This window comes from Rhinopithecus roxellana, chromosome 12 (genome assembly GCF_007565055.1).
Source record: "Rhinopithecus roxellana isolate Shanxi Qingling chromosome 12, ASM756505v1, whole genome shotgun sequence".
NCBI lineage: Eukaryota > Metazoa > Chordata > Mammalia > Primates > Cercopithecidae > Rhinopithecus > Rhinopithecus roxellana.
The window spans coordinates 117,003,798-117,027,049 of record NC_044560.1 but is presented as its reverse complement, the minus strand read 5'-3'; the positions used below and the strand labels follow the sequence as shown (position 1 = coordinate 117,027,049).

The 23,252-nt window shown below is 44.8% G+C and overlaps 2 protein-coding genes across 6 annotated transcripts in view; both read right to left on the bottom strand.

Moving 5' to 3' along the window:
• Nucleotides 1-741: 741 nt before the first annotated feature.
• Nucleotides 742-15,782, bottom strand: LOC104672677 (zinc finger protein 701-like). Its single transcript, XM_030942098.1, is given in 5 exon segments — nt 742-1,628; nt 1,631-2,722; nt 10,366-10,492; nt 11,821-11,901; nt 15,726-15,782. Coding segments are annotated over 4 exon segments (1,392 nt in total). The 5' UTR covers nt 11,836-11,901; nt 15,726-15,782; the 3' UTR covers nt 742-1,470.
• Nucleotides 15,783-19,746: 3,964 nt separating this feature from the next.
• LOC104672676 (zinc finger protein 611-like) overlaps nt 19,747-23,252 on the bottom strand; it is a 34,731-nt gene continuing 31,225 nt past the window's right edge. For all 5 annotated transcript variants that reach the window (XM_030942019.1, XM_030942016.1, XM_030942014.1 and 2 more), the window contains one exon: nt 19,747-22,995. In XM_030942019.1, the coding sequence (XP_030797879.1) occupies nt 20,225-22,995 (2,771 nt within the window). In that variant the 3' untranslated portion in view covers nt 19,747-20,224. The remainder of the gene's footprint in view (nt 22,996-23,252) is intronic.

Genomic DNA, 23,252 nt, shown 5'->3' with positions numbered 1-23,252 from the left:
ACATTCAGTGGATTTGCACAGTACAGTATCAGCACCAAAAATTAGTTGAATTTCCATACATTAACAATAAGTACTTTTTTTTTTGAGACGGAGTCTTGCTCTGTCGCCCGGGTTGGAGTGCAGTGGCCGGATCTCAGCTCACTGCAAGTTTCGCCTCCCGGGTTTATGCTATTCTCCTGCCTCAGCCTCCTGAGTAGCTGGGACTACAGGCGCCCGCCACCTCGCCCCGCTAGTTTTTTTGTATTTTTAGTAGAGACGGGGTTTCACCGTGTTAGCCAGGATGGTCTCGATCTCCTGACCTCGTGATCCGCCCGTCTCGGCCTCCCAAAGTGCTGGGATTACAGGCTTGCGCCACCGCGCCCGGCAACAATAAATACTTTTAAACGAAAATTAAAAAACATTTCCATTTGCTGGGGATCTTAAAAAACACTTTCATTTGCTAGAGATCTTAAAGTAAGAAATACTTAGGAATAAACGTTAAAAACTGAGAATTTTGTACCTTGAAATCTACATTGACCAAAATGATTAAAAACATATATAGAGATACAACTCATATTGATGGTTTGGAAAAATTAATATTGCTAAATGATTATGTAACTCAAGTGTGATCCAGATTCAACACAATACTCATTAAAATCCCTATTGGTTTTTGTTAAAGAAAAAAAAAGCAGGCTGGGAAAAGTGACTCACGTCTGTTGGCTAGGCTGGTCTCAAACTCATGATCTCAAGTGATCTACCCACCTCGGGCTCCTCAAGTCCTGGGATTACAGGCGTGAGCCATCGCACCTGGCCCAATCCTCTTAATATAAACACTTTAATGTCAATTAATGCTTGAACTCAATGTTTTAAGTCAACTCAAACTCAAGTAATGCTGAATTGACTCTACTGTCAATTAATCCTTGATGGTTTGCTATGCTCATTGCATTTGTAACTATTACCTCAAAAATGAACGTTCTGATATTCTGTAAGGAGTAACCTCGGACTGAAGACCTTGTCACACATATGACATTTGTAAGCTTTCTGTCCAGTATGGATCCTCTGATATCTAATGTGGTGTGAACGTGAAGTAAAGACTATGCCACAATATCATATTTGTGAGGTTTCTCTCCTGTATGAATTCTCCTATGTTTTGCAAAAGATAAAACTTGACTGAAGACCTTGCCACAATCATCACATTTGTAAGGTTTCTCTCCTGTATAGGATCGCCCATAAACTGCAAGGTGTGAATGATGTCTGAAAAAGTTGCCACATTTATTATGCTTGTAAAACCTCTCTTCATTATGGATGCTCCAATGTTTTGCAATGGTTGTAGTGTTACTGAAGATTTTGTGACAATCATTACATTTGTAACTGACCACTAAAGGCTTTGCCACACTCATTACACTTGTACAGTTCCTTTCCAGTGTGAATTCCAGTATGTTGTGCCAGATGTGACTCACACCCAAAAGCCTTGTCACAAACCTTACACTTCTATGGTTTCTCTCCAGTATGAACTCTCCTATGTATTTCAAGGAGTGATTTGAAATTGAAAGCTTTGTCACATTCTTCACATTTGTAAGGCTTCTCTCCAGTATAAAGTCTATGAAGACAGGCAAGGTTTGGTTGCTGCCTAAAAACCTTGCAAATTAATTACGCTTATAAGATTTCTTTCCAGTATGAAGTCTATGATGACGTTCAAGGTTTGATTTTCGATTAAAAACCTTGCCACATTCATTACACTTGTAAGGCTTCTCTCCAGTGTGAATTACAGTATGTTGTGCCAGGTGTGAATCACGTCTGAAAGCCTTGTTACAAACCTTACATTTGTATGGTTTCTCTCCATTGTGAATTCTCCTATGTCTTTCAAGATGTGATTTGCGACTGAAAACTTTGTCACATTCTTCACATTTGTAAGGTTTATCTCCAGTATGAAGTCTATGATGACGTGCAAGGTTTGATTGTTGATTAAAAACCTTGCCACATTCATTACACGTGTAAGGTTTCTCTCCAGTATGAATTGCCTTATGAACTAAGAGGGCTGAATTGTGACTGAAGGTCTTGCCACATTCATTACACTTGTAAGGTTTCTCACCAATATGACATCTATGGCATGCGAGGTATCGCTTCTGATTAAAGAGCTTGCCACATACATCACACTTATATTGTTTGTCTCCTAAATGGATTATCTGATGTTTTTTAAAGAGTGAGCTACGATTAAAGGCTTTGCCACTCTCATTACATTGGAAAGATTTTTCTCTCATGTGTATTTCCTGTTTTTCTGTGAGTAATGAAGAATGAAGGAAATTCTTCCCATATTTATAAATATGGGTTTTGGGCCTACAGTAAATTCTTTGGGATGCTGAAACTGAGAAAGCATCATTGATAGGCTTCTCAACTTGATTGCCAATTTTCCCTTCAGGCTGAAATATGTGCAGTTCAGGCAGATGTGAATGAAAGCTTGATCCAAGCTGATCTTTAATAGGCTTGTTTCCAGCATGACTATGATCATATCGGTCTGTACTACTCGTCAACATTTTTATTTCTGTCATGGATGCTTCATGGCCATTTGTTTCATTTTCTTTCCACTGAAACACAAAGTCATGAATATCTTTCTCAATTTCCTGGAAGCAACTTTCTCCAATGTGATGACTTGCATGTCTTTGCAATGCCCCTGTGTGGATCACCTCTGAATTGCCTTGCGCTGTTGATGAGAACATCTTCATCCTGCATTTGGAAGAGATAGCTACAAAATATAAACACCAATAGGTTTCCAATTAAGCACAGAAGTTATACAATACTGAAATGTGTAAATATGTCACAAAAAAACAGTACTTATTTTAAACTTCCCAAACATGATCTTCGAAGTTTAGGAACACAAAAGGGGTAAGATTTTTTAATAAATAATGGGCGATTACATGTGCTTCAAATCATTTTTACTGAAGCCTCTTTCCAATATCATGACAAAACACTGAGAGGGCACTAACATGTGTAAGCCTAAAGTAAGGAGTATTTTTCCACTGTGACCCTAAAGTGTGTCACAGTTTGCAAAAAACACATCACTGTCACATCAAAAAAGAGAAAAGTATATATTCTTCATATTTATAGGGTATTTACTGTATACAAATAAATGCTAAAAACAGACAAGGTACTATATTTTTAAATAATCCACAACAATCTCTTGTAAGGATAATCAAAATCAATGGAATTTCTATATTGTCAAACAATCATAGCACTGAGAAGAAAATATTACAAAAATTAGGCAGGTGCGGTGGCCCACGCCTGTAGTCCCAGCTACTCAAGTGGCTAATGCACAAGAATTGCTTTAAGCCAAGAGGCAAAGGTTGCAGTGTGCCAACATCGCACCACTGCACTCCAGCCTGGGTGACAAAGTGAGACTCCACCTCAAAAGAAACAAGGCAGGGCATGATGGCTCACACTTGTAATCCCAGTACTTTAGGAGACCGATGCAGGCAAATCACCTAAGGTCAGGAGTTCAAGACCAGCCTCACTAACATGGCAAAACCCCTTCTCTACTAAAAATACAAAAAGTAGCCGGGCGTGATGGCAGGCACCTGTAATCCAAGCTACTTGGGAGGCTGAGACAGGAGAATTGCTTGAACCCAGCAGGCCAAGATTGTGGTGAGCTGAAATCATGCCACTGCACTCCACCCTGGGTGACAGAGTGAGATCACATCTCAAAAAAGGAAAATGTTAACACCATATTTTTCTAAACAACTGTTACAAAATTACCCATATTCATGTGCAACAGGCACTTTGTGACGTTTTTTAACATTTTTTGAATTTTTATTTTTTTGAGATGGAGTCTCACTCTGTCATCCAGGTCAGAGTGCAATGGTACGAGCTTGGCCACTGCAGCCTCTGCCTCCTGGGTTCAAGAAAGTCTCTCTTCTAAGCCTGCTCGGTACCTGGGATTACAGGTATGCACCACCAGGCCTGGCGTCCTGGAATTACAGGCAAGAGCCACTGCGCCCGGCAGCACTTTGTGACATTAACAAGTGGAGTGTGTCAGTTACATTGCATATCACATACCGAAAACTCACAGGTAAAGTCATGAAAATCAGTTAATGAAATACTGTAACCCTTGATAAAACAAGCCAGAAAAATAATAAGTACATGTATACAGCCTGCAGAATTGTAAACAATTCCCCATTAAGAAAAAAGCCACAACTTGTACTTACCACCAGTACACAACATAAGAGCTGAAATACACGTTAAGATCACTACTTTCTGATGTATTAGGTCAAAAACATACACAGCACTATAAGGAATAAGAATTAACTAATGTCTGGGCATGGTGGCACATGCCTGTAATCCCAGCACTTTGGGGGTCCAAGGCAGGTGAATCATGAAGTCAGAAGTTTGATACCAGCCTAGCCAACATGGTGCAAACCCATATCTACTAAAAATACAAAAACATTAGCCGGGCATGGTGGAGGGGACATGTAATCCCAGCTACTTGGGAGGCTGAGGCAGGAATCATTTGAACCTGGGAGGCAGAGGCTGCAGTGAGCCAAGATTGTGGTAGAGCACTCTAGTCAGGGAGACAGGATGGGACTCCATCTCAAAAAATAAAATAAGATAAATAACTACTTCTCAAATAAGCTTTCATAGATTTGGTATTCTTTAATAGGATGTTCCTGCAGATGTGGACTTTGAAAGAATTTAGTCATGAGTGTTTACAAGTCCTTAATATAACTAGTACCTTTATGAAGAGACATTCAAGAGCTGATTGCCTGTTCTTCTTTCCACCATGTCAGGACACGGCAGGGAGATGGCTGGGCTAAACCATGACGAAGGCTCTCACCAGGAACCAATTTGGCTGGCACCTTGCTCTTGGATTTCCCACTTTCCAAATTCATGAGAAATAAGTTTCTGTGTCTGAAGGCTCTCAGTTTAAGCTATTTCCTTTTTTGTTTATTTTTGAGATGGAGTCACACTCTATCACCCAGGCTGGAGTGTACTGGCAGGATCCTCCTACCTCAAGTGATTCTCCCTCCTCAGCCCAGAGTACTCACTCTGTCACATGGGCTGGAGTGCAGTGGCATGATCTTGGCTCACAGCAACCTCGACCTCCCAGGTTCAAGTGATTCTCCTGCCTCAGCCTCCCAAGTAGCTGGGATTACAGGTGCCTACCACTATGCACAGCTAACTTTTGTATTTATAGTAGACAGAGTTTCACCATATCGGCCAGGCTTGTCTCAAACTCCTGACCTCAAGTGATTGGTCCATCTCAGCCTCCCAAACTGCTGGGATTACTGGGAACCACAGTGCCTGGCCCATTTTTGGCATTTAGTACATTCGATGTTTCACCACGTTGGCCAGACTGGTCTCAAACTCCTGACCTCAAGTGATCTACCCACCTCGGCCTCCCAAAGTGCTGGGATTAGAGGTGTGAGCCACTGCAGCCCACCAGTCTAAATTATTTCTGACAGGACAGTGAAATGACTGAGACAGGAACAGGAGCATCTCATCAACAACATCACCAAAAGCTGACAAATCTTATTAAACAAAGGAAGTTAAGAGTCTGTACTGTAAAACTTGCAATCCTTGAAGCCATCTAATAGCACTAATATGTTAAAAAACCTTCAGACAAGCCAGGCATGGTGGCTTACACCAGTAATCCCAGCATTTTGAGAGGCTGAGGCAGAAGGATCACGAGGTCAGCAGATCGAGGCCATCCTGGCTAACAAGGTGAAACCCCGTCTCTACTAAAAAATACAAAAAATTATCCCAGCATGTTGGCACTCGCCTGTAGTCCCAGCTACTTGGTGGGCTGAGACTAGAGAGGAACCTGGGAGGTGGAGGTTGCAGTGAGCCAAGAGCCAAGATCACACCACTACACTTTAGCCTGGGTGACAGACCGAGATTTTGTCTCAAAAAAAAAAAAAGAAAGAAATGAAAGAAAGCTAAAAAGTAACTCCAACCCACAAACATATATAAAGTTCTCCAGTAAAGATAAATTAAAAAAAAAAAAAAACAGGCCGGGCATGGTGGTTCACTCCTGTAATCCCAGAACTTTGTGAGGACGAGCCAGGTGGATCACCTGAGGTCGGGTGTTCGAGACCAGCGTGACCAACAAGGAGAAACCCTTCCTCTACTAAAAATACAAAATTAGCTGGGTGTAGTGGCACCCAGGAGGCTGAGGCAGGAGAATTGGTTGGAGGTGGAGGTTGTGGTGAGCTGAGATTGCAGCATTGCACTTCAGCATGGGCGACAAGAGCAAAACTCTGTCTCATAAATACATAAATTAATTAATAAGAGGACAGATACAGAAACTGACATATGTGTACCTTTTGTTCAGAACTAAACTTTTATAATATTATTTAAAATAAAAAGGCATGAAAAAACGCCACATATGTTACCAGAAATGCAACATACACAGAAATAATTCTGACAAAAATAAAAAAATTTCTAGAGAAGTAGTTTTTGCAGGTTATGAAACTTTTTTTTTTGAGATGGAGTCTCGCTCTGTCTCCCATGTTGGAGTGCAAAGGTGCAATCTCAGCTCACTGCAACCTCCACCTCCCGGGTTCAAACAACTCTCGTGCCTCAGCCACCTGAGTAGCTGGGATTACTGCCACCCACCACTGTGCCTGGATAATTTTTGTAATTTTAGTACGATGAAGTTTTGTCACGTTAGCCAGGCTGGATTTGAACACCTGACCTCAGGTGATTTGCCCACCTCGGCCTCCCAAATTGCTGGAATTATAGGCATGAGCCACTACACCTGGCCAGGTTATGAAAAGTTTAAGTTTCATTATTATGCTATAACTTTAAGATCTTTAACATACCTGCAACAATAACCACTTCCCAAAACTACTACTCCTCTAGAACTTTTTTGATTTTTGTCAGAATTATTTCTGTGTATGTTGCATTTCTGGTAATATATAAGTACAGTGTTTTTCATGCCTTTTTATTTTTTTATTTTTTTATTTTTATTTTTATTTTTTTGAGACGGAGTCTTGCTCTGTCGCCCGGTCTGGAGTGCAGTGGCCGGATCTCAGCTCACTGCAAGCTCCGCCTCCCGGTTTACGCCATTCTCCTGCCTCAGCCTCCGGAGTAGCTGGGTCTACAGGCGCCGCCACCTCGCCCGGCTAGTTTTTTTTTTTTGTATTTTTAGTAGAGATGGGGTTTCACCGTGTTAGCCAGGATGGTCTTGATCTCCTGACCTCGTGATCCGCCCGTCTCGGCCTCCCAAAGTGCTGGGATTACAGGCTTGAGCCACCGCGCCCGGCCAGCCTTTTTATTTTATTTATACAACACACTTAACTTCTGTTTACTGAAAGAAATGGGCACAACAGGGCACGGTGGCTCACGCCTGTAATCCCAGCACTTTGGGAGGCCAAGGTGGGTATATCACGAGGTCAGGAGATCGAGACCACGGTGAAACCCCGTCTCTACCAAAAATACAAAAAAAAATAGCTTGGCCTGGGGGTGGGCGCAGGTAGTCCCAGCTACTCAGGAGGCTGAGGCAGGAGAATGGCGTGAACCCTGGAGGCGGACCTTGCAGTGAGCCAAGATCGTGCCACTGCACTCCAACCTGGGCGACAGAGCGAGACTCTGACTAAAAAAAAAAAAAGAGAAAGAAAGAAAGAAACGGACAGTAACGTGGTTGTTATACTCACATTGGAATCATGCTTCAACCACTTACATGTTTACAGAGAACTAAAAGACAAAACTATTTAAAATAATAACAATAGTTGTGCATGGCGGCTCGCGCCTTTAATCCCAGTACTTTGGCGTAGGGTCCAGCCCTACAGAGCTTACCGGGTGTTCTCCCCGTGTGTGGAGATGAGAGACTATAATAAATAAAGACACAAAACAAAGAGATAAAGAGAAAACAGCTGGGCCAGGGGACCACTACCATCAAGATGCCGAGACCCGTAGCAGCCGGAATGGCTGGGCACTCTAATGTTTATTGCATACAAGACAAGAGGGCAGGGTAAGGAGGGTGAATCTTCTAAGTGATTGACAAGGTGAAGTCACGTGATCAGAGGACAGTGGGCCCCTGCCTCTTATGTAGTCGAAGCAGAGAGAGAGAAGCCAGCATACATTGGCACTTTCTTCTATGCACTTATAAGAAAGATCAAAGACTTTAAGACTTTCACTGCTTATTCTACCGCTCTCTACTATGAACTTCAAAGAGGAACCCGGAGTATGGGATGAACATGAAAGTGGACAAGGAGCGTGACCATTGAAGCACAGCACCGCAGGGAGGGGTTTAGGCCTCCAGATGACTGCGGGCAGGCCTGGATAATATCCAGCCTTCCACAAGGAGCTGGTGGAGCAGAGCGTTCCCTGACTCCTCCAAGGAAAGGAGACTCCCTTTCACGGTCTGCTAAGTAACGGAGGCCTTCCCAGACACTGGCGCTACTGCTTCACCAAGGAGCCCTCAAGCAGCCCTTATGCGGGTGTGACAGAAGGCTCACCTCTTGCCTTCTAGGTCACTTCTCACAATGTCCCTTCAGCACCTGACCCTATACCCACCGGTTATTCCTAGATTATATTAGTAATGCAACAAAGAGAAATTTTAAAAGCTAATGATTAATAATGTTTATAATAGTGATTGACAATTGTCTATGATCATCTCTATATCTAATTTATATTATGACTATTCTTATTCTAACTATTTTCTTTATTATACTGAAACAGTTTGTGCCTTCAGTCTCTTGCCTCAGCAACTAGGTAATCTTAGGCCCACACTTTGGGAAGTCAAAGCAGGTGGATCACTTGAGACCAGCCTGGCCAACATGATGAAACCCTGTGTCTACTAAAAACATAAAAATTAGCTGGGCATGGTGGTGAGTGCCTGCAGTCTCAGCTACTCAGGAAGCTGGGACACAAAAATCCTTTGAGCCTGGGAGGCAGAGGCTGCTGTTAGCCAAGATCATACCACTGCACTGTAGGCTGGGCAACAGAGTGAGACTCTTTCATAAAATAACAAAAAACAAAGAAAGGAAGAGCAGAGGGATAAGCAGGGGCAAAGAAAGATGTTGTGTCAGAGATATCAGGATAGAAACTTTCCTTTTCCCACAGAATTCTCCCACTTGCAGAGAGTTTCCCCACACACTATTGGAAGGTGGAGCTTCCACTCTGCCCATCTGAGCTCTTACCTGCCTTTACACCTGTAATACATTCCCACCCAGCTGGATTTTTTTGCTATTTTCACTTCACTCTCCACAGTCCAGGGCTCTTTTTCTTGCTCCAACATGGAGACAGCAGGTCAGCAATAGACTCCTGCTTATAAAAAGAAAGTACTATGACGTGCTGGAGCTTTTCTAGAGTCCCAGCCCTATGTTTCAGTAGGAAAGAAGACATTGCAGATGATCTAGGAAAATATTTCACTAATTGCTCTGCTGACTGCCTCCTTCTGAATGCTTGGGGAGCATTGCAATATGTAATATGTGGACATCAAGCTCTCTTCCAAGAACTACTGAATTGAAAGCACAGAAGGAGCATACAGGTAACTGGATATCTTTAAAGTCTGCCAGAAGGTTTTGTTTTTGTTTTTGTTTTTTGAGACACAGTCTTGCTCTGTCACCCGGGCTGGAGTGCACTGGTGTGTTCTTAGCTCACTGGAACCTTGGCCTGCCAGGATCAAGCGATTCTCTTTTGTCAGACTTTCTAGGAGCTGGGATTACAGGCATGCACTACCATACCCGGCTAATTTTTGTGTTTTTAGTAGAGATGGGATTTCTCCATATTGGCCAGGCTGATCTTGAACTCCTGACCTGAAGTGATCCACACACCTCAGACTCCCAAGGTGCCGGGATCACAGGCGTGAGCCACCATGCCTGGTCTGCCATAAGGTTTTTTTTTTTTTTTTTTTTTTTTTTGAGGCGGAGTCTCGCTCTGTCGCCTGGACTGGAGTGCAGTGGCCAGATCTCAGCTCACTGCAAGCTCCGCCTCCCGGGTTTAAGCCATTCTCCTGCCTCAGCCTCCTGAGTAGCTGGGACTACAGGCGCCCGCCACCTCGCCCGGCTAGTTTTTTTGTATTTTTAGTAGAGACGGGGTTTCACCGTGTTAGCCAGGATGGTCTCGATCTCCTGACCTCGTGATCCACCCGTCTCGGCCTCCCAAAGTGCTGGGATTACAGGCTTGAGCCACCGCGCCCGGCCTGCCATAAGGTTTTATGCCTACTTTACTCTGGAACCTACCCCACCCCAAAAGCTATCATGAAGAATGCAAAACATCTAAACAAAGGGGACAGTGAAAGTTCAGAAGCTACATCATGAAGCTTTTCATTTCAAAATCAACACGGCTTCCATGTTAGTTAAGCAAGGATGCGGCTCCCAGGAGGCAACAAGAGAAAATACAAAGATATGCAAGGGCACACCCCCACTTCTGGAGGGAAGCTATGCTCACCCAGGGAGACCAGGTTCCTATAATTCTCCAACATCACGTCTCTGTATAGAGTCCTCTGAGCAGGGTCCAGACATTTCCACTCCTCCTGAGAGAATTCTATGGCCACATCCCTGAATGTCAGTAGACCCTGAAATGAAAACACATTTTAAGGAAATGGCTATGGGAGGAGTTCTTATCTCTACAGAAAATGAGAAGAGGAGAGAGGGGAAAGCGTGGATTTAATTGTAGGAATGTTCTGACAAATCCAAGTGAGGGATTTTCCACCACATAATGTCTTCCCAGTGGTGTTTGATTACACTTTTTGAAGAAGTCAGGATACCCTCTCAGTATGAATTTCTTATGTTAGAAGTAAATAATTAGCTGGGCATGGTGGCAGGCACCTGTTGTCCCAACTACTTGGAAGGCTGAGGTGGGAGGATGGCTTGACTCTGATGGTGGAGGTTTCAGTGAGCGATGATTGCGCCAAGGCGTTCCAGCCTGGGCAACAAAGCAAGACTCCATCTCAAAATAAAATAAAATACATGAAAATAAGATTAATTAAACTACAAAACTCTATTTTGTATATGTTCAAAAAATAATAAAACCTACACACACTCACAAAAAACTACATGTTAATACAAAGTGTTGTCATTTGTCCCAGATTTTCAAAGTATGCAATATTTTCAAAATACATACATATGTGTGTATATATGTATGTGTATGTATATATGTGTGTGTATATGTGTGTATATATATAAAGATTTTAAAAATATAAAAAGTAGCAAGTTTTGTTTAACTGAAGAGGAGCCTCATTTTGGTGGAAAAGGATACTTTGGCAGCTGGAAGTACTGCTCCCATATTTGAGAAAAATTGTAACCAGTTTTACAAAAAACACCTGTTTCACAAGCCTCTCCACAGTAACACCACTGTCTCCATCAGCTTAATTTGCTAAGAATGGTTTAATAAATCTCCTGCTGTTATTTAGGTGGACTTCATATTCTTAAAATAATGATGGCATAAAACCCCTGTATCATTCATGTCTGTGTATGAATTTCCCATTCTAATTACTAAGATTTTTTGAATCAGAAACACAGCAATTCACTCAATTACCGAAAAATGTAGTATAAAATCAGGGAGAAAATATTTTCCCTTATTGGTCTCCTTTTCTAGAATTTACCACGTACTTTGTGCACACGAATAGGTGACTTCCATTGGCAGCTGCTCTAATCCTGGTCCACAGAGACCTGACAGAGCATCCAGATGTGGCCCCTGAACAATCCCCGCTACCCAACAGCACTCACACCACGGGACCCTCACCCTGTGAGTAAGATGAGAGGGACTGAGGGAAGGCACGGGTGAGTGTGAGCAAACCTGTCAGGCAGGACACACTTGAGACTCAGAGAAGATTCCCAACTCCAAGGCCCAGGGTTTCTGAAAGGAAGGAGACAGAACAATCCACCGAGAATATCATCTCACCTGAGGAACAGCCATCCCTGACCCTTTGCTTTCCTCTTCTGTGTTTTTTCTTCACGTACCAAGAGTCTTTAGAAGTCAATCCTGAATGTTAGAAATATGTTGTTTATTGCTCAGAATCAACACACTTCCTCCCTGTAACACAACCACACATACAAAGGTGCCCTCACCCTGAAAAAATACAGTCACCTCTGCTGCCTGCTGCACCAGGGATGATACATTTCTACAAGAAAAACTCTCACTTCCCTCCTGGAGGAGCCCACACACACACTGCAGGAGTGGGGAGCTGGGCTGGAATGAGCTCCCCTTCAGGGCACAGACCCATCCCTGACCAAACCCCGTGCAGAGGCTGGGTGCGGTGGCTCATGCCTGTCATCCCAGCACTCCAGGAAGCCAAGATGGGTACATTGCTTGAGCTCAGGAGTTTGAGACCAGCCTGGGCAACATGGGAAACCCCATCTCTACCAAAAATACAAAAATTTGGCCACGTATGGTTGGTACACGTCTATGTGTCTCCGGTCCCAGCTACTTAGGAAGCTGAGGTGGGATGATCACTAGAACTCAGGGGTTTGAGACCAGCCTGGCCAACATGGTGAAATCCTGTCTGTACTAAAAACACAAAAATTGGGCTGGGCGTGATGGTTCACACCTGTAATACTAGCACTCTGGAAGGCTGAGGTGGGAGGATTATTTGAGGTCAGGAGTTCAAGAGCAGCCTTTATCTACTAAAAATACAAAAAGTAGCCAGGCTTGGTGAGTGTCGGTAATCCCAGCTACTCGGGAGGCTGAGGTTGCAGGATCACCTGAACCTGGGAGGTGGAGGTCACAGTGAGCCGAGATGGCACCACTGGACTCCAGCCAACAGAGTAAGACTCCAGTCAACAGAGTAAGACTCAAAAATAAAATAAAATACAAATACAAAAATTAGCCGGGTATGGTGGCACACACCTGTAATCTCAGCTACCTGGGAGGCTAGGGCACAAGAATTGCTTGAATTCAGGAGACAGAGATTACAGTGAGCCAAGATCACAAGACTGTATTCACATCCTGGAGGACAGAGTGAGACTCTCTGGGAAAAGAAAAAAAAAAGCATGTTTCTGATGTGATTGACGCAGAGATAATAAAACCTGAGTAATGTGATAGAGACTGACTGGCAGAGGGAACTTCAGATGGGGGTGGGAGAGCATGGGAGACAGCTCTGAGCCCAGACCTGAAGGAGGAGAAGGGGACAGTGCTGTGAGCATTTAGGGACATAGAGTAAGAGCAGGGAAAATGACCTGAGACAGGAAGGGTTTTGATGTTTGGGGAAAGAGAAAAGCAAACATGACCGGGGCAGAGGGAGTCAGGAGATGCGGGCAAGCTCCCAGGAGGAGGCTGGACACTGGCAGGGGCCCTGGACACAGGGCTGTGGAGTCACAGTGAGGAGTTGGGCTTTTGTCCTGGGGAACTCGGGAAGCCGGTGGAGGGTTCCCTGCCAGGGACTGACACGACCTGCTTTAGATTTTGCTCTGATATCCTCAGAGTGGGGACATATTCACTGAGTTACCCTGAGAAGGTCTGAGGTGAGTGAGAAGGTGCCTGAATTCTTACATGGAGCCTGGAAGGGCTAATGGAAAGGGTTGGTCTGATTACTCCTCTCTTTGAAAAAGCATCTTTCACATACCTGGGCTAAAGAAACTTCTTTTGCCAGGTTCTGATGCCACTGATTCCCAACATTTAATTCTTCCTCACAAGAAAATCACACTTACAGTTATAAAATGCAGAAGTATAAAGACACAGCTAGTGACCTTGAAAACAGAGAGGCCGAGTGCAGTGGCTTCCACCTGTAATCCCAGCACTTTGGGAAGCCGAGGAGGGCGCATCACCTGAGGTCGGGAGTTCTAGACCAGCCTGACCAACATGGAGAAATCCCATCTCTACTAAAACTACAAAAATTATCTAGAAGTGGTGACGCATGCCTGTAATTCCAGCTACTCAGGAAGGCCGAGGCAGGACAATCACTTGAAACCGGGAGGTAAAGGTTGCAGTGAGTAGACTAGGCTTGGTGGCTCATGCCTGTAATCCCAGCACTTTGGGAGGCCGATGCTGGCGGATTACCTAAGGTCGGGAGTTTGAGACCAGCCTGACCAATATGGAGAAACCCCATCTGTACTAAAAATACAAAATTAGCCTGGCATGGTGGCACATGCCTGTAATCCCAGCCACTAGGGAGGCTGAGGCAGGAGATTTGCTTGAATGAGAAAGTCGGCGGTTGCAGTGAGCTGAGATCGCACCATTGCACTCCAGCCTGGGCAACAAGAGGGGAACTCCCATCTCCAAAAAAAAAAGAAAAAAAAAAAGGGCTTGCGGTGACGTGAGATCTCTCCATTACACTCCAGCCTGGGCAACAAGAACGAAAGTGCGTCTCAAAACAAACAAAAAGCAAGAAAAGAGGTTCAGCTGTAGAACTAAGACATAAGCAAACTTTTTCAATCAAGAATGCACGGGTGGCCAGGTGCGGTAGCTCACACCTGTAATCCCAGCAATTTGGGAGGTCGAGGCGGGTGGATCACCTGAGGTCAGGAGTTCAAGACCAGCTTGGCCAACATGGTGAAACCCTGTCTCTACTAAAAATACAAAAATTTTCTGGGTTCCATCCTCATATCTTATTTAATTTCTTGTTGCTCCTTCTCCCCAATCTTTCGATCATCCTCAATCTCCGCATATTTCTGCCTCTTCTCCCATCTCTGCGCCTCCTCTGCTCTCCGTGTTACATTCTCTCTTCCCTGTTGTACCCCCCGTCCCCACTCTCTGGAACCCCAGATCCCCAGGTGTCCTCCCTGCTGTGGTTCTCCCTCTGTTCTCCTTGCCACCAGCACCACTCTGCTCTGTCTGCCCTGGCTCTAAATCCCTCCTCCTCTCCCTCACTCTGAGCCTCCCTCTTTGCTGCCCCTCTGTACCTTGCTGTCGTCCATCATCTCTCTGTACATCTAATTTTTCTCTACATTTCTCCGGTTGCTTTTCTCCTCCGCTTTCTTTTCCTTTTTTCTTTTTTTCCCCCCACTTTTGCTGTCTCTTGTAGCTATTCTCTACATTTCTCCAGTTGCTTTTCTCTTCTTGCTTTCTTATCTTTTTTATTTTCACTTTTGCTGTCTCTTCACAAATCCCTCACCGTCCTCTACTTTGCTGTTATGGGTCTTTCTCATTCTGCTTTTCTCTGTCTCAGGTTTTCTACTGCTCTCTCAGTCCCTCTCTGTTTCCTGATCCTTTTGGCCCACACAATCACACAAGAGTTTGGAGTAAAACGCCTGCATCCCGGAGAAGCTCATTTTTCAGCGGCTGGAGCTGGGCAGGCAAGAACACCCCGCGTCACAGGACAGGCTCCAGGCACCTCCCCAACGAGGGCTCAGGGGAAGCGGTGACTGCTAAGGGGAGACTTGGGGTGCAGCAGGGCCCAGCATGAGGCGTGAGGTGTGGTGTGACGACGCCTTCATACAAGGGTGGGGTCCACAATATCCCAGCACCAGGCAGAGAACGTGGCCTCCCCGAGACTGGGGTCAAGGCGTTTGCGCTTCAGGGGCCTTCAAGGGTGAGGCTGGGAGGCGTCCAGGTCGGAAAGACACATCTCGGGTGAGGACTTTGAAAAGCGCGGGGAGGGAGGAGTTAAAAAACGGTTTTGAGCACAAAAACTACGCGATAGGAAGTGTATACATCGCCCTGTAGTAGAAGACCGGAGATGGGAACAGCCTCAGGTCGACTTTAAGCACAAAAGGAAGCGACTTCCGGATTCCCAGAGGAATGTCTGCATTTTCTCCGGTTGAAGGAAGATGGGCGAGAATTTACAGGTCTGTGGGGACCCCACGTCCCAGGTGCGGAAGTGCCGGGGACCTGCGGAGTGCAGACTTAATACAACACAGAGCAAAACTCACCGCTGCAGCGCGATTTTCACTCCACGGGATCCGCTTCCTGGTCTGCGCGCATCTGTGCGCACAGGACTAAAGCCGGGCTTGGGTGGAGCCAAAGAGAAAGTGGGCTGGGCCTGAGCAAAGTAGAGGTGGGGCCCCAGGCCGAGAGACCTTGCCCTTTAGAACCAGCAGAGGGCGGGGCCGTGGCGGGACAGGTCCCTCAGCCTGGCTCCCAGCGACTCTATTTTTGGGACGTTGGATACGAGAGAGGTCAGGAAGGCTGAAGCAAGATTCAAAAGCCCTGGAATTGTCTGGAACGGGGATGCAAACTAGAATGTGAAACGCAAAACTCTGCCTGGGCAGAACGTACAATTTCATGCCGACGGCCCAGAGAACAGAATAGAAATCCTCTCCCTTTCTACTCTCCATTCTCTGTGCTCAGCTTCAGAGACTTCCCAAGGACCCCTGCATGGGATGCGTGATGGAGTGCTCAGGCCAGGGAGGAGTGAGGTCACCACCTGCTGCTTAAACACAGCAGGGATGCGGCCGGGTGGGCAGGAGCCTGAGGACCAAGAGGCGGGAGGATCGCTGAGCCTGGGGGTCCAGGCCAGCCTGGGTGACAAAGTCACACCTCCTGCAGGGCTCCCTTCCTCGTCTCTTTTAATTTTTAAAATAAAATTTTGATTGTGTGAGATAGGGATCCAACATTATTTTTTTCCATGTGGATACTCAATTTTCCTAGCACATTTGTGGAAGAGATCTATTACTTTTTTTATTTCTTTTTTTCTTTTTTTTTTTTTTGAGACAGAGTATTTCTCTGTCGCCCAGGTTGGAGTGCAGTGGCTAGATCTCAGCTCAGTGCAGCCTCTGCCTCCTGGGTTCAAGCGATTCTCCTGCCTCAGCCTCCGGAATAGCTGGCATTATAGGCGCGTGTCACCACATCCGGCTAATTTTTGTATTTTTTGTAAAGACGGGGTTTCACCATGTTGGTCAGGCTGGTCTCAAACTCCTGACTTCAAGTGATCCTCCTGCCTCGACCTCCTGAAATGCTGGTATTGCAGGAGTGAGCCACTGTGCCTGGCCCAAGAAATACTCTTCACTTCGCTTTTAAATGTTGAGAAAATATGATTGAAAACTAAAAAATCTTCCCCTAAATGGGATATCATCTTCACGACGATAACAGCGAAAGAAATAAAAACTGTTTTATTAATAACTAAGCCTTATACCAGAATGTGATGGGAAATAGAGAAGAGCTGAGAGGTTGAAAAGAGAGAAAGAAACTTAACTGTTCTGTACAACGCAAGTTCATGTTTTCAAGATAAACACTAATCAGTCCTCAGGGAAGAGCACTTGACAACACCCTTGGTCACACATAGTTCATCCTGGCTCTACTTGGTAATGGAGGTGACCATCTGTGTCAGCTAATGAGCTTCATCCAGAGGGAGGGGGAGAAACCCTAACCCATGTCTTTTTGACAAATGTGAGTTTTACAACATGGCGACAGGTGCCCTCTCTGGTGAGGCTCCTACAATCCGACAGAAACTGATGTCGGCAGGAAGTAATAAAATTTAGAATACGTTATTGTCATGCGCGTCCGTCTGAAGAGACCACCAAACAGGCTTTGTGTGAGCATTAAAGCTTTTTAATCACCTGGGTGCAGGCGAGTTGAGTCCGAAAAGAGAATCAGTGAAGGGAGATAAGGGTGGGACTATTCTATAGGATTTCAGTAGGTAAAGGAAAATTACAGTCAAAGTGGGTTGTTCTCTGGTGGGCAGGAGTGGGGGAGGTCACAAGGCGCTCAGTGGGGTAGCTTTTGAGCCAGGATGAGCCAGGATGAGCCAGGAAAAGGAATTTCAGAAGGTAATGTCATCACTTAAGGCAAGGACCGGCCATTTTCGCTTCTTTTGTGGTGGAATGTCATCAGCTAAGGCAGGGACAGGGCATTTTCACTTCTTTTGTGATTCTTCAGTTACTTCAGGCCATCTGGGCATATTATGTGCAAGTCACAGGGGATGCGATGGCTTGGCTTGGGCTCAGAGGCCTGACAATTATTAATTATAGAGTTTATTTGAACACAAAGCATGAGAATAGCCACCTGGAAACCTCAACTCCAAATGAATGGGGTCAGTGTTCCCATGTAGAGACATTAACGTTTCACACAGAGAAGGAAAGATGAGAAGCTTTAGCAGAATCACCACATTTTCCATTCAAGTCCAATGCATAGGTTGCAGTAGCTGGATTGGTGACAGACTGATACACTTCAAGGAAAGTTACTTTATCACTCCGTAAGAAGGGGCAATGATGCCAGGAGGTCTTATCTCTGGGACTGCTTAGCTTTCCTAATTATTTACATGAAACCTTTTTTTGATATTAGGAAACTCAATTGTATAGCACATTTTGTTTTGTTTTATTTTGGTACGGAGTCCTGCTCTGTTGCCCAGGCTAGAGTACAGTGGCACGATCTCGGCTAACTACAACCTCCATGTCCTGGATTCAAGCAGTTCTCCTGCCTCAGCCTCCCAAGTAGCTGAAAATACAGGCGTGCACCACCATGCCCAGCTAATGGCTTTGTGTTTTCAGTAGAGACAGGGTTTCCCCATGTTGGCCAGGCTGGTTTATAATTCCTGACATCAGGTGATCCGCCCACCTCAGTCTCCCAAAGTGCTGGGATTACAGGTGTGAGCCACCGTGCCTGGCCAGGAAAACTTGTAGAAGTTGCACCTGCATGCCACCGGACTCAGGTTGCATGACCATGTTCCTCTCAAGGCTCAGAATTATTTAAAAGTCTGTAGCTTTAAATTTGAAATATTTGATGTTTGAAATATTTAATTTCCTACTGACAGTCCGAGTGACCTCAGACTGAAGACTTTGCCACACTGATGACATTTGTAAGAGTTCTGTCCAGTATGGATTCTCTGATGTCTAATGAGGGGTGAACATGAAGTAAACGCTCTGCCACAATCACCACAGTTGTGAGATTTCTCTTCTGTATGAATTCTATGTTTTGCACAGGATGAAGTTTGACTGAAGACTCTGCCACAGTCATCACATTTGTAAGGTTGCTCTGCGGTATGAGTTTGCTGATGAACTGTAATGTATGAACTATGTCTGAAAAAATTTGCCACATTTATTACACTTGTAAGATCTCTCTTCATTATGGGTTCTGCAATGATTTGCAATGGTTGTAGCATTACTGAAGACTTTGTGACAATCATCATGAGAGGTGACAATGCACTAGCAGCCCTCACTCTTGGCGCCTCCTCAGCCTGTGTCCACTCTGGTAGTGCTTGAGGAGTCCTTCAGCCCGCCACTGCACTTTAGGAGCGCCTCTCTGGGCTGGCTGAGGCTGGAGCCAGCTCCCTCTGCTTGTGGGGAGGTGTGGGGGGAGAGGCACAGGTGGGAACAGGGGCAGTGCACGGCGCTCACAGAGTTCCAGGTGGGCATGGGCTTGGCGGGCCCCACACTTGGAGTGGGCATCTGGCACCGCCAGCCCCGTGCAGTGAGGGGCTTAGCACCCGGGCCAGGAGCTGGGGAGGGTGCGCCGGGTCCCCCAGCACTGCCAGCCCAACTGCGCCACGCTTGAATTCTCACGGGGCCTCAGTCGCCTCCCCATGGGGCAGGGCTCAGGATCTACAGCCCACCATGCCTGAGCCCAACCCCGCCCTGTGGGGTCCCGAGTGGCCCAAGCCTCCCTGACAGGCACCGCCCCCTGCTACATGACTCCGGGTCCCATTGACAACCCAAGGGCTGAAGAGTGTGAACGTGCGGGACTGACGGACAGCTCTGCCTGTGACCCCAGCGCAACATCAACTAAGCAAAGCCTGCTGGGCTCCTGAGTCGGGTGGGGACTTGGAGAACTTTATGTCTAGCTAGAAGATTGTATATGCTCCAATCAGTACTCTGTGTCTAGCTCAGTGTTTGTGGATGCACCAGTCAGCACTCTGTATCTAGCTAATCTAGTGGAGACTCTGGAGAACTTTTCTGTCTAGCACTCTGTGTCTAGCTAAAGGATTGTAAACGCACCAATCAGCACTCTGTATCTAGCTAAAGGTTTATTAACACACCAATCAGCACCCTGTAAAAATGGATCAATCAGCTCTCTGTAAAGTGGGCCAATAAGCTCTCTGTAAAATGGACCAATCAGTATGATGTGGGAGGGGTCAAATAAGGGAATAATAGCAGGCTGCCCCAGCCAGCAGCAGCATCCCACTCGGGTCCCCTTCCACACTGTTGAGGCTTTGTTCTTTCACTCTTTACAATAAATCTTGCTGCTGCTCACTCTTTGGGTCCACGGTGCCTTTATGAGCTATAACACTCGTTGCAAAGGTCTGAAGCTTCACTCCTGAAGTCAGTGAGACCATGAACCCACCAGAAGAAAAAAACTGTGGACAAATCTGAACATCTGAAAGCACAGACTCCGGATACACCATCTTTAAGTACTGTAACACTCACCGTGAGGATCCGTGGCTTCATTCGTGAACTCGGTGAGACCAAGAAACCCACCAATTCCGGACACAATTACATTAGTCAACTTTCCCTAAACCATGAATTGCCTGATGGTGAATAAGCATTGACTGCTCACTAAAGGCTTTGCCACACTCACTACACTTATAAGGTTTCTCTCTAGTGTGAATTCTACTATGTCTTTTAAGGTGTGATTTGCGACTGAAAACTTTGTCACATGCTTCACATTTGTAAGGTTTCTCTCCAGTATGAGTTCTATGATGACTTGAAAGGTGTGACTGTCGATTAAAAACCTTCCCACATTCATTACACTTGTAAGGTTTCTCTGCAGTGTGAATTGTAGTATGTCTTACCAGGAGAGAATTACGCACGAAAGCCTTGTCACAAACTGTACATTTGTAAGATTTCTCTCCGTTATGAAGTCTACGATGGCATACAAGGGATGACCAGTGACGGAAGGTATTTCCACACTCATTACACTTGTAAGGTTTCTCACCACTATGAAGTCTACGATGGCATAGAAGGGATGCCTTCTGACTGAAGGTCTTGCCGCACTCAATGCACTTGTAAGGTTTCTCACCACTGTGAAGTCTATGATGGCATACAAGGGATGACCTGTGACTGAAGGTCTTGCTGCACTCATTACACTTGTAAGGTTTCTCTCCACTATGAATTCTAGTATGTTTTGTCACGTAGGAACGACACATGAAAGCCTTGTCACAAACCGTACATTTGTAAGATTTCTCTCCACCATGAAGTCTTCGATGGCATACAAGGGAGGACTTGTGACTGAAAGTCTTGCCACACTCATTACACTTGTAAGTTTTCTCTCCAGTGTGAATTCTTGTATGTCGTACCAGCTGTGAATTCCACGTGAAAGCTGTGTCACAAACCTTACATTTGTATGGTTTCTCTCCAGTGTGAATTCTCTTATGTGTCTCAAGGGTTGATTTGCGACTGAAAACTTTGTCACATGCTTCACATTTGTAAGGTTTCTCTCCAGTATGAATTCTATGATGACGTGAAAGGTGTGATTGTTGCTTAAAAGCTTTCCCACATTCATTACACTTGTAAGGTTTCTCTGCACTATGAATTCTAGTATGTATTGCCAGGACTGACTTACGCATGAAAGCCTTGTCACAAACTGTACATTTGTAAGATTTCTCTCCAGTATGACGTTTACGTTGGTATACAAGGGATGACCAGTGATGGAAGTTATTGCCATACTCATTAAACTTGTAAGGTTTCTCACCACTATGAAGTCTATGATGGCATAGGAGGGATGACCTGCGACTGAAGGTCTTGCTGCACTCATTACACTTGTAAGGTTTCTCACCACTATGAAGTCTATGATGGCATACAAGGGATGACCTGTGACTGAAGGTCTTGCCACATTCATTACACCTGTAAGGTTTCTCTCCACTATGAACTCTACGATGGCATACAAGGTATGACCTGTGACTGAAGGTCTTTCCACACTCATTACACTTGTAAGGTTTCTCACCACTATGAACTCTACGATGGCATACGAGGTATGACATGTGAATGAAGGTCTTGCCACACACATTACACTTGTAAGTTTTCTCTCTAGTGTGAATTCTTCTATGTCGTGCCAGCTGTGAATTACATGTGAAAGCTGTGTCACAAACCTTACATTTGTATGGCTTCTCTCCAGTGTGAATTCTCTGATGTATCTCAAGGGTTGATTTCTGACTGAAAACTTTGTCACATTCTTCACATTTGTAAGGTTTCTTTCCAGTATGAAGTCTATGATGACGTGCAAGGTTTGATTGTTGATTAAAAGCCTTGCCACACTCATTACACTTGTAAGGTTTCTCTCCACTATGAATTCTAGTATGGTTTGCCAGATAGGAATGACATGTGAAAGCCTTGTCACAAACATTACATTTGTAAGGCTTCTCTCCAGTATGAAGTCTATGATGACGTGAAAGGTGTGATTGTTGATTAAAAGTCTTGCCACATTCATTACACTTGTAAGGTTTCTCTCCACTATGAATTGCCTTATGAATTATAAGGGCTGAATTTTGACCAAAGATCTTGCCACACTCAATACACTTGTAAGGTTTTACTCCAGTATGAAGTCTACGATGGCATGTAAGGGATGACACCTGACTGAAGGACTTGCCACACTCATTACACTTGTAAGGTTTCTCACCCATGTGGCATCTCTGATGGCATGCGAGGTACTGCTTGTGATGAAAGAGCTTGCCACATACATCACATTTATATGGTTTGTCTCCTAAATGGATTATCTGGTGTTTCCTTAAGAGTGAGCAATTAAAGGCTTTGTCACTCTCATTACATTGGAAAGATATTTCTCTCATGTGTACTTCCTGTTTTTGTGCGAGTAGTGAAGAATTTGGGGAATTACTCTCATAGTTATTAGAAATATGGATTTGGGGCCTGCAAGAAATTCTTTGGAATGTTGAAAGTGAGGGAGCATCATTGGTAGACTTCTCAAGTTGATTAGCAATTATACCTTTGATCTGAAATAAGTGGAGTTGAGGCAGATGCGAATGAAAGCATGATCCAAGCTGATCATTAATAGGCTTGTTTCCAGCTTGCCTTTGATCATATTGTTCTGTACTCCCAGTCAACATTTTAATTTTTGTCATGGGTGCTTCATGGACATTTCTTTCATCTTCTTGACACTGAAAATCAATGTCATGAATTTCTTTCTCAATATCCTGGAAGCAAAAATCTCCAATGTGATGACTTTCATGTCTTTGCAATGTCCCTGTGTGGAACACTTCCGTATTGCCCTGCCCTGTTGACAAGACCTCCTTCATCATGCATTTGGAAGAGATATCTACAAAATATAAACACCAATAGGTTTCCAATTAACTACAGATGGTCAATCATACTGCAGTGTGTAAATGTGATACTTCAGTATGACACTTCATATTTATATGAAGAAGGCTCTCACCAAGAACCAATCTAGCTGACATCTTGCTCTTGGATTTCCCACTTTCCAGATTCATGAGAAATAAATTTCTCTATCTTAAGCTTTCCAGTTTATTTCTTTTTTTGTGTTTTTGAGACTGAGTAATGCTTCATCACCCAGGC